General features: G+C 43.1%; 1 protein-coding gene across 1 annotated transcript in view; it reads right to left on the bottom strand.

Annotated features, from left to right (window-relative positions):
- Positions 1-12,582, bottom strand: part of LOC146026279 (coagulation factor XIII B chain-like) — a 269,367-nt gene that overhangs the window by 119,177 nt on the left and 137,608 nt on the right. Inside the window, exon 5 of the mRNA XM_083156812.1 lies at positions 4,213-4,398. Coding sequence (XP_083012938.1) covers positions 4,213-4,398 — 186 coding nt within the window. The remainder of the gene's footprint in view (positions 1-4,212; positions 4,399-12,582) is intronic.

Raw genomic sequence — 12,582 nt, 5'->3', positions numbered from 1 at the left:
ATGGTGTCAGTATAGCACCTTTCCTCAGCCAGATCGACAGAATCAGCCTCTTCCATTGCATTCTCCATGAAAAGTCTCTCAGGGAAGGGGGAAGGGTAGCGGGGGTTGGTGTGGGCTGAATACAGTATCATCAAAACTAATCCACAATGGGAGTGTCTGAGACACTGTAGTGACTCACACTTCTGGAATGGCGTTATGGCTGCCTCTGAATGGGAGCACTCTCTGCATACACATTAAAAAGTGGCGTAGTCTATTGGACAACTGCGCTGCTCTACACACTTGAAAACCGTGTTCGATTACTGTCTTTTTATTTATTGAAACATTTATGAAAGTTAGATTTAATAAAACTAGGCACAAACTAATTTTTTTCCATAAACGCCTTTTATGCAGCAAGAACCACAGCATTTGTTACAGAGTCAGTAGCATTGGTGTAAAACCATGCTAACATAGCATTGCTAAAGCTAAACCCTATGGATAAATTAAAATGAGCTTAAAGCTTAATTTCTATGGTTTCAGTGGTCCAATCGGCTCAGATCTGGGTTTGCATGAAAGAGGAGACGTTTTTCTACCAAATAATATGTTCCCCAAGTTTCTGAGATCCTGGAAAGGGTAACTGCAAGCGTCAGAACTCATGGTGGGTCAGAATTAACGGGTCCATTCTAGTCAGTGGGCAAAAATGTGTCTGTACCCTGATATCTCCGGTTCTATGTGTCATAGAGACTTGCGTCTGGTACCATATGAAAAAAAAGTATCTTGGCTTTCAGAGCAAACTATTAATTTATGTGATAAAGGAAGGGAAGCAGCAAGCAACCGTAGGTAGGGTCCCCTCCAATTGTCCACCTAGCTTTCATGGGTTTCTGGCTTCCTCTGCAGCCAGGGAGCCATCGCTTGAATTAAGGGAGGTCACAGTGAGGAATCCTGCTCTCTAGTGGGTCAGCTCCTGCTAGTTGCTCAGCTCCCTGTTTCACAGCAGGTGTGCCCAAACCTGGACAGCAGTGTGGGTAGAGGACCAGAGCTGCGGGTTCATCATTGCAGTATATGTGCCTTTGTCAGCAGCCTCTATGTGTTTAAATATTTAAATGAGACACACCTTCAGCATTCCCCTTAGACATGTAAAATCTATGCCTTTGCTCGCTGCATAGATGTGGGCTTCCATAAAGCCCTAGTTCATGCTCAGAAGCCATTTTGTTAACCCACTCCGTGCTTGAGTCTGGCCTGCCCGTACAGTATTTCATTCATACTGTAGCATAGATGACATGTGAAGGGAGGCACACTTAGCAATCACAGCTTGTAAAAATACCCTACTGCGCATGGTAGGATCCACAGATGCAGTGGCGCCCCCCCCAAATGAAGATAATCTTTCCTACTTGCTAGTTGTCAGGGGTTACATGTGGTGCACCCATCCTCACACACCCATACCCCAGCCCTTCACCCTCATGCACCCATACTCCAGCCCTTCACCCTCATACACCCATTCCCCAGCCCTGCATCCTGCCTCACACACCCAAAGCCCAGCCCTGCCTTAGTTACCTGTTTTCTCTCTACTGTAGCAGGCCGGCTGGCATTTCTGGCCAATCCCCTTAATTCTTCACTACCCGCCTAGCAACAGTGCCGTGGCTGCAGTAGTCATCTCTCCCGGCTGGTGGACTGGCTGTCAGGCTGACTAAATGAATGACAGCAAGCAGCCTTTATGAATGGCAGCCAACATGTGGGCCCATAGGTGTGTCCATGGTCTCTGGCAGCTGCAGTTCCAATCCCGTTCATTTCAAATGCAGTGCCTATTCGTTAGCCAATCAGAGCTTTATTCCCAGCAGCCAATCAGAGTGGCTGTAGGGCCACAAGCTCAGATTGGGCTCACGAGCCAGCGCTGCATTTCAAATGGCCCTGCAGCCACCGGAAGGATGGAGGCACAGTAGCTACACATACTAGCAGCTGCAGGGGATTCCGGAAGCCAGCCGAGCCAATAGACTCAGAGACTGTCATTGTACTGCGGGAGCCGCCGAGCACCTCTTGCACTGCCTGCCTGCATTAATTCTGCTTGGCGCCCCACAGACCCCATCGTCGCCGGCTCCTCCAAGCCACCGCGGGATCTGCCACACCATAGTTACACCACGGCACAGACGGGTGCACATGCGCTGTAATCATGCAGCCAGCTAAAGTAGGCAGATTGCTCCCACAGCTGCGACCGGAAAGCATTTTTTTTTTTTTTTTACATACGCAGAGGAAGAAGCTAGAAAACAGCTGGGATCACCTCAATATCAATGCGAAAGCAATGTGTGTGATGGAAAGACTACAAAGATGCAGTAAATACTAGTAGTAATAGTAGTAGTAGTAATAGTAGGGGTGTGCACCGGGCACGTTTTGTGTTTTGTGTTTTGGGTCTGTATCTCCGGCCATGTTTTGGATCTGAATCTGTTCCAAAACACCACCCTTTTCATGTTTTGGGTTTCATGGTTTGTATCTGGATTTTTTTTTAAATTAAAACATAAAACCGCTAAATTCGCAGAATTAGTTTATTTTTTATTTTTTTTGCTCCAATGCTATTATTGACCTCAATAAAATGTCCACTCATTTCCAGTCTATCCTGAACACCTCACACCTAGCAATGTTATTTTTATGTCAAAAGGTTGCACCGAGTTAGCGGGATGACTATGCTAAGCGACACAAGTGGGTGGCACAAACACCTGATCCATCTAGGCGTGGCACTGCAGCGGCAGATAGGATGGCAGGTTGAAAAACTGGGACAAAAATTGCTCCAGAGAGCACATAATGTAAAGAAAATAGGTGCAAAATGGAATTGTCCTTGTGTCCTCCCATGCACAGTTTAACAAATCATTTTAGCGACAGGGTCTACCATAACTGTGGCTGAAATAATTGGTTTGTTTGGGCCCCCACAAAACAAAGAGTTGCTCTTTCTGCCGTATAAACCCAGGGGCACTACTAAGTCTGGCGTATAAACCCAGGGGCCCTTTGTATTGACACAAATGGAGGACAAACCATAAAAGATCAGGAAAGCAACACAAGTGGGTGTCAAAAACACCAGGCACATCTAGCAGTGGCACTGCAGTGACTGACAGGATGGCAGTTTTAAAAACTAGGCCCCGAGCAGCATGTGGTGGACATGAGGATAGAAGCAGTGTGGAGCGTGCGCGGAGAGCATGGAGAACCGCATCAACATGCAGCTAGCATCTGCAAAGTGGTATGATAGGAGGTTTTCATTGAATTTTGCTTTGAAGATAGCAAAGAGGTGAAAATGAAAATAGATTTTGGAAAGTATAAACTTCTAGTTGTCTAAGAGGACCTACAATGACCTGTATCAGGCAACTTCATTTTAGTGAATCCAATGAATAGAAACATAAACAGATATAATTTAAAGTCCATCTTAACTTAGTGTAGTCATCTTAAAAAGAAGCCTTCTGGACCTATAACCCCAGATAATGATATGGTGTATAGTGCCGCCATCCCACAGCACACTTCTCCTTCATACATTTATAAATTTAATTCACTATTAATGTACCAATTTCTACGTTATTTAACATCTATAAATTCATGAACAGTTAATAAAAAGTCTATAAATGAATTTACAACTGAAACGTACCTCATATGCCACTGTAGGCTACAGTACAGCACATGATTATTTGATAAGTTGGATTCTGAAGTCGAAGTAACAGAAGTTCAAGGATCCCACTGTCTACTGTATAGTTAACTTAAAAAAAACCGAGAGCTGCATATTTTGCAATGGGGACATAGGGGCAAATTTTGTTTCATTCGCAATGAACCAAAATCGGACCCTACCCCGATGGTCGGGGTTTGCGCATTTGTGGGGGCATTTTTTATACGGAGCAGGCACTCTGGGACTGAGGGGCAGATTTATTAAGCTTGGAGAAGAGATTAACTGGAGATAAAGCGGAGAAAAGGTAAAAGGAGATAAAGCACCAGCCAATCAGCTGGGTTTGAAAAAGACAGTTGGGAGTTGATTGGCTGTGCTTTATCTCATTTTACCTTTTCTCCGCTTTATCTCCAGTTTATCTCTTCTCCAAGCTTAATAAATCTGCCCCTCAGTAAGCTGCGATCTATGCAATTTACTGAGTCAACCAGAATCAGTAGTGTATGATTTAATATATGGTCACATTTGCTCATAATTTACTTTCTTTGTATTAAATAATCTGTTTATTAAGCACCAAATTATTTTTAAAAAGAAATCTGACATACCTTTGCAATGTGGTTTAAAATCCCATCCATAAATTGTACATGTTGCACTGTCAAAAATGTTATTATTGGGTGAATTATAGCCGTTATTACAACTATACCACAAAGAGTCACCAAGTTCCAGTACAGCTCTATTTTCTTCATTATCTTCATATGTTCCATGTTGAAGTTGTGGAATTTGACAGGTACCTGAAAGGTAACAATAGTTGTTTATGCATCTAGGTACTGTATATCTGTATCTTACAGCTGGTTGCTGTTCCCAAATTGAAAAAGCCACCCTGACACCCTGACAGCCGTATTTCTGTGAGCCGTAGTCAGTGGGCAGAACTTAGCGGCAAAGCTCAGCCGCACTTATGCTGTGAACGGGACACTGTGGGGTAGATTTATTAAGCTTGGTGAAGTGATAAAGTGTCTGGTTTTTATCACCGGCCAATCAGATCCTATCTGAAATTTTTCAAACCAAGCTGGTACCTTCACAGTTAGGAGCTGATTGGTTGTTGATAAAAACCAAACACTTTATCACTTCACAGAGCTTAATAAATCTGCCCCTGTTAGCGATAGCTGGAGTTCTTCCAATCATGGTAAGCAACCTCACGGCAGCCAGAGCAGTATTGCCGAGCAAGGAAGATGGCAGCGGTGTCCCCTGCCAGGTTGTATGAATTTGAGGGAAGAAGGGCAGTGGATGAAATGCTGTCTAGCACACCCAGAAACCTGTACAGTATATAGATATATGTAATACCTACACATAGCCACTGTTACCAAAGTATGTACACATACAAGAACCAGGTATCAGGTATGATTAATGTGGGGTACACAACACGACGACCCGCTCACGATGCACATTGTGAGTGGGTCATCAGTGTTTCTTTAGACCCGCTCACGATGATGCGGGGGGGCACGACCCGCTCACGATGTGCACCGTGAGCGGGTCCGTTCCGATGGTGACCCGCACCCGGCAGTATGGTCGTTATTCAGATCCTACCTGCATCAGGTAGGATCTGAATAACGACCGACCGACCCGCGGAACCGCGCATCGGATCGGTATCGGTCCACACCAGGACAGAAAAGGGCCCAATCACCACACAATCTACATCCAATTGGTCGGAATTTGATCTAGATTGAGGGGATCGGGCCCTAGTCGTCCTTGTGTGTACCAGGCATTAGACTACCACTTTCAGTGGCAGTTTTTACCTATGGGCTGCAGGGCTGCAGCCTCTCTAGTGAAGCCAGATGCAGTCTGTGAGACTGCTCTGGCTTCACTGTGACTGGCAGTGACTTCCTATTGGAAGTCCGATCAGCCAGTCACTCAAAGCAGTCCCATTGGGAGGTGTTCCCTCTCTCTGGGATGCCTCTCTATGCGCAGCTGCCGGGAAGCCCCAAAAATGGGTTCTGCGCGTGTGCAGTACCGTGGATGATACTGCGCATGCTTCGGACCCAGGACCCTGAATATGCCTCCGGGGGGCTGCTGCAAAAGCAGTCCATAGAGGCTACTGCATATGCGCTGGCCCCGCGCTGGGGATCGGCGGCTGGGACCGTGATTTTTGGCGGCAGCAGCGGGGACCACAAGCACAGCTGCCGGTGGCAGCAGAGGGGGGCTGCATCATGGCAGCCCTTCTCCTCCGCAGAGGTAAGAGCTGACCACTTTTCTCCCCATTCAAAAAAAGAACACAAGAAGGAAAAAGACAGTTGTAGGCGGATGCACTCCTGTTTCGAGGATTGTAGTATAATAATTTTTATATACACAATTTTCTTTAAAAAATGGGAACTCCAGTTATCTTTATTATTATATTTCTGATAAGGAGATACCCATCAATATGCGAAATGTAAAGAGTTTAAAAGATTTGAGGACAAACAATGACATGAATTGTGCTAGAAAATAAAGATGGTGTTGATAGAATTTAAAACGTGTTGGCAGATTTTATTTGGAGGATGTAGCTTAGATTTATGGGGGTGATTCCCTTTATTGTAAATGTCACTGTGTAGATGGATCCCACCGCTGTGCTGCCTGTGGAGCTGATAAATTAAATATGGCCTTAATAGGCTCAACACTATTCAAGTAATAGCTACTTTATCAGTTTTACTCCTGGGGGTTTGCATTACACAGGGCTTGTACCCATTTTTAATACAAAGTATAATTAAAGGATGTGCAAAATTGCACCTAAATTCCGCGTGGAGCGTCTGCTATTCAGCTAAATGAACAAGTTTCCCTGTTATTCCAGCTTTAAGGGACCTCTGCTGGTAAACAGTGGTACACTGAATGGATACAGTCCTTCAGTATCAAATACATTTGGTAATCACACACTCTGCAAAAATTGCTACTATGTTTAGTGTGAGGTTATCTACTGTTTAACTGGACTGGCATAGCCCCTAGTTGATCAGGCTTATGGGGACCTCTGCTGGATGAAAATGGTATATTGCTAATTATTAGCATGGATGTTTATTGTCATATGGGGTTAATGAACCACCCATAAATACCATATGGTGTAACCACAATTAATTAGCAAAGGAACTTATTCAAGGCTGGACAGTATTCTTCAAGTGGCTTGTTTGAGAAAGCTTAGATGCGAAACACGTGTCACAACCCCGTGTTTGGCAGATTATAGGATGTATTGATGTTAGCTTATATGATCTAATGTGTTTGGTCCACCATATGTGCTAGATAGGGTCACTACATTCGCAGTGGCCTTATTACCCACCACACAGGTGTGGGAAGAATACTGTCCAGCATTGAATAAGTTCCTTTGCTAATTAATTGTGGTTACACCATATGGTATTTATGGGTGGTTCATTAACCCCATATGACAATACACATCCATGCTAATAATTAGCAATATACCATTTTCATCCAGCAGAGATCCCCATAAGCCTGATCAACTAGGGGCTATGCCAGTCCAGTTAAACAGTAGATAACCTCACACTAAACATAGTAGCAATTTTTGCAGAGTGTGTGATTACCAAATGTATTTGATACTGTAGGACTGTATCCATTCAGTGTACCAGTGTCCCTTAAAGCTGGCATAACAGGGAAACTTGTTCATTTAGCTGAATAGCAGACGCTCCACACGGAATTTAGGTACAATTTTGCACATCCTTCAATTATACTTTGTATTAAAAATGGGTACAAGCCCTGTGTAATGCAAACCCCCAGGAGTAAAACTGATAAAGTAGCTATTACTTGAATAGTGTTGAGCCTATTAAGGCCATATTTAATTTATCAGCTCCACAGGCAGCACAGCGGTGGGATCCATCTACACAGTGACATTTACAATAAAGGGAATCACCCCCGTAAATCTAAGCTACATCCTCCAAATAAAATCTGCCAACACGTTTTAAATTCTATCAACACCATCTTTATTTTCTAGCACAATTCATGTCATTGTTTGTCCTCAAATCTTTTAAACTCTTTACATTTCGCATATTGATGGGTATCTCCTTATCAGAAATATAATAATAAAGATAACTGGAGTTCCCATTTTTTAAAGAAAATTGTGTATATAAAAATTATTATACTACAATCCTCGAAACAGGAGTGCATCCGCCTACCACTGTCTTTTTCCTTCTTGTGTTCTTTTTTTGAATATTGACTCCCAGTTGAATAGGATAGCACCCCCGCTCCAAGTATAAATTGAGATAGCGGTATAAGGCCCAAATAATCAAGGGCACAATCCATCTGTAGTGTGCAGAATCCAAAAAAACCCTGTCCCACTTTTCTCCCCATCCTGCATCTGTAGGAGGGAGTCACAATTTTAGATGCATTTAATCTGCAAAGGGACGGATTTATACTATTGGCATCTTAAAGTGTGCATGCACGGCATGAAAACAATTATCTTGTACATTTGCATGTATTCTAAAGAAAAGGTTACCACAGCCCGGAATATCAATAAACACAGCTTTTTGCACCTATAGAAGTCTGTGAGTGCCACCCTATTTTTGGTCCTGTATACATACTGGCAATTCGCTCCCGGCAGGGAAGGCACTGATTCAAGGTACATCCCATATGTTATACCCTGAGTGCCAGGTGGGACTGACTCTTTGGGTGGCATTTAATAGGAAGCGAGTTTAGTTACTTTTCAAAATCGAACGGTAATACACTTTGTCGGGGAGTGCAGGTGGCAGAGGCAGCAGTGGGCCAGTTCCAGCCAGCAGCAGCGCCAGTGCAGCCAGGGGGAAAGGCAGCAGAGGCACACTAAGAGCCAGCAGTGTCAGAGGGAGAGGCAGCACTGTGCCAGCCAACATAGCCATTAGCAGCCACAAAAGAAGTGTCAGAAATGTGAAAAAAAGGTTTAATTATATCATAAGGCTACTGAAAGGCAAGATGGTGAAAGAAATTAAAGAGGCCAGTCGCACTGGAGGAGGTACCAACCAACCGGTTACATACACGTTGTATGAAAAGCAACTAAAAAGAATCATCCCACCAGAGGTCCTTCCTGGTCTCCATGTTGCCGACAACGATAGGCCACCAACGCCACCCCCAGCTGGTAAGTGCTAACACATTTTCATGTACATCAACCATTGCAATGTTTTCTAGCTGTAATGCTCTCTTTTAATGTTTGCATAACAATAGTGCTGCTGTAGCACTACATATCCCAGCAAGGTGAACTTATGTAAATTTACATATCCTAAAGTTCAATTGTTGGTGATGCTGGGTCATGTAGTTCCACAACTGCTGGTATTGTTCAAATGCCTAGCAAATGATGTTACAGATTCAAATTGGTGAGGGCTCAAACATATTTTTAATTCAGTAATAGCAAGAACACCTCCATAGAGCATTATTTCAGGCATGATCTTTTAAAAAAAATATTTATAACATTTTTACTTTTTCAAACATAACCACACAATAATGGCCACACATAATTGGTAATCATGAGCCATGTGTGCCCAGGGAAAAAAAACATGTAACACATGTTATGATGCATGCTGGAAATAATGTTGTCCATGCAATATTTTTAACGGCTGTCCACCATTTTGTTTGCAGATCAACATTCCCGAAGTGCTCACGCACCCCACACAGACCGAGGCATATGTCCGAATTCAGAGGCTGCAGGTAATCAAAATATACGCAAAAACATTACTCATACAGTACACACACACACACATGTAACATGCACAATAGCCTACAGTACAATGTAGTACACCCCCCTACTGTTAACCAAATATAGGTAAAATGTCACCTACAATGTTCCAATAACGTGATGAAGCATGTTTAAATCTGAACACATGAACACAATGTAACAAAATGTAATATAGGGTAATGGCTGCCAAAATAGCACATTACAGTGCTGACAGATATGCTGGCCATGCCATGGAGTAACTGAAACCCACTACATAGCAATGGGATCATTTTTTATGTTAAAAATCCATCAGACAAATCAAACATCACAGCATTAAACAATATGCTGCGGTACATCTGTTACTGTACAGTACCCATTGTTATGTGCCATAACCCTAAAAACACCTTAAATGCACTGACACATACTACACACTTATGGTGGTATGCTCATTTTCCACAGGATCATCACAACTAGTGGTGCAAACATCAGACACACCACAAATGATAGAAGAAGATACAGAAATGATTGTTCAAACAGTCGATGCATTCTCACCTGAGGAGGAAAACACACAGACAACTGTCACTCAAAGGCCCTCAAATGTGCTGGCACCCCAGCAAACAACATCCACCCAACCATCTACAGCAGATGAATTAGCACACTCATTACATTTATTTCAACACAAACAAATTGCGTTCATGGAGGTGCAAAGCCATCAAATGGGCAACATGCAAGGATTCCTTAGAAATATATTTCAGCAACTTAAAAAGTGGGCCACAGTGTCTGTGTAAGTGTGGGCACACAAGTTAGAATGGCTGCCACCCTGGACACATGTCTGGCCAAGATCAGCCAGGCCCTATGGGTCCAAAACAATAATGTAGCCATCATAAATGAGAGTGTACATGGTCAAACACAAGCTATAACAGCACAAACTACTGCATTGGTCGCCCTGCAGACACAAATAAATAACCAAGAGATCAATTTATTAGGGGATGCTACTTCCACAATTAGCAGAGTGTCAAGTACCCCACTGAGTGGCTCACCAACTTCTCTCGCAAGTAGAAGTGTGCGAACCAGGGGTGGCCTTGGGTCAGGGGCAAAGGGGGGCTGTGTGCGTACACAGGTTCCCAAAATTTGATGTTATAATATACACATGTTTATTTTTGTTGAAGTATACTTTTTGATTGCATAATTTGAACATTACAATTTATGAAACAGTAATTGCACAATTCAAGCATTGCTTACATTAGTAAAGTCGTTCATTTACATGTGTCTGTGGTTTTTTCATCGTAATTATTGGGTGTTTTAACATAAAATGGTGTAATCCACAATGCTAATGTGCAGTTAGGTTGTTACAATATATTGCTGCTGTAGGACATTTTTTAATGGCATGCACTATTGTATTTAGTTACTTACCAGCATGTGAGCACCATAGGATACCTCAGGTTACGCAGCTTCTTTCATTGGGGTCCCGCTACTTCCCTAAATATTGGTTATATTGTTTGGCAATTGGTTTATGGTATGTAAACACGCTTTAACAAAAGGTACTTGTAGGTAGTATTTTATTTATTTATTTACAGTTTCTATATAGTGCAGCAGATTCCGTTGCGCTTTACAATTGTAAACAGAGATCAAACAAACTGGGTAACAGCAGACAGACTTGGAGGTAAGAGAGCCCTGCTGCAAGCTTACAATCTATAGGGATATAGGAGGGAAACACGAGGACAGGCACCAGTAATAGCATAGCTTGTAGGTCCAGAAGGGAAGCTATATAATACATAAGTGCATCAGAGGGTTATGCGTATGGAACTTAAATATGATAGGCTTGCCTGAAGAGATGAGTTTTCAAGGAACGCTTGAAAGTTTGGAGGCTATTGGAGAGTCTTGTTGTGTGTGGGAGCAGCACGATGAAAGTCCTTTAATAGGGAATGGGAGCTGGTGATCCGTGCAGAAGAGAGACGCCGATCTTGTGCAGAGCGGAGTGGTCGAGATGGGAGATATTTTGAGATAAGAATAGGTTGTATATTTTTGAAATGCAAATACCTGTGAATATCGCATTATGATCTCCCTGCGCATCAGATCCCCCCTCTGCGTACTCCTACCGTAGGTTGGGTAGTTTCAGCTTCCTGCACGACTGCTGCATTGCCATCCTCCACATAACGTGGTTAGGAAAGGGCAATGTTATGTAACATGCAGCAAGCCTGGACAATCATCACTACTTTAGCTGGGTGGTAAAGCAGTGTACCTGATGATCTGTCCAAACACCTGAAACGACTTTTCAGCACCCCAAAGGTGCGTTTCACAACATTGCGGGTGGCAATGTGTGCTTCTTTATAGCGGTGTTGGGCAGGGCCTTGCGGGTAATGCAGAGGTGTCATAAGCCAAGGGAGACACCCATATCCTGAGTCACCTTAAAAGAAAAAAATTAGGTCATTACAGTATATGGTAAGATTGTGTACATTTGGTTTAAATGCTCAAGGCAAAAAACATCTATATTTACAGAAGTATGGTAAAAGAGAGGGACTGATTACACCTATATATTGCACATATCAGAATACACAACACAATAAATTGTCACTTAAAAAAAAAAAAAAACATGCACTATAGTACAGGTTACACTTGCTGTTGCTCATTAGTGGTTTCAGAAACAAGCATACCCATTATTTGTCCAGAGTGACATCACCTTTGAAAGTGATTTAGGGTTAGATAAATGTCTGGCTAAAGTGAACACACTAATGACACACTACACAGGAGTGCAATAATTGTTTAGTATGTAAATGAACACAATAGCACTATAAATAGTGGGCAATCATTTACAGAACTTAAAATGTACTTACCAAGTAGCCAGCCCTGAGTGACGCAGAATATAGGCATCATTACAGTTCCCTGGGTAGCCTGCAACCACACTGAATATTTTGAGGTTGGCATCACACACCACCTGCACCTTAAGGTAGTGAGGCACACACCGATTGACATAGACATTTCCCCTCACATGCGGTGCCCGAAGGCCAATGTGGCTGCAATCTATGGCTCCCAGAACATTTGGGAATGCTAAGAGCCGATAGAAAGCCACCTTAAGGTCCTGCCACTAGGACTTACAATGTGGGAATCTGATATATGTGCGCCACAATTTCTTGAAAGCAAGTAACACTTGATTTAAATGCTTAGAGAAAGTGGCCTGTGACACCCCCAATGACCATGAGGTCACAGACTGAGTGGAGCCTGTGGCCAAGAAGTAGAGGGCAGACACTGCATAGTTGGCATCCCCACAAGGGTCTAAATCATCTCTCACCTGCTCATATAAGTTCAAGAGGTTAGTGCGGTT

Source organism: Crinia signifera, chromosome 8 (assembly GCF_055691185.1).
Source record: "Crinia signifera chromosome 8, ASM5569118v1, whole genome shotgun sequence".
Lineage (NCBI taxonomy): Eukaryota > Metazoa > Chordata > Amphibia > Anura > Myobatrachidae > Crinia > Crinia signifera.
The sequence above is the reverse complement of the archived record's forward strand: the minus strand, read 5'-3'. Positions and strand labels throughout refer to the sequence as shown.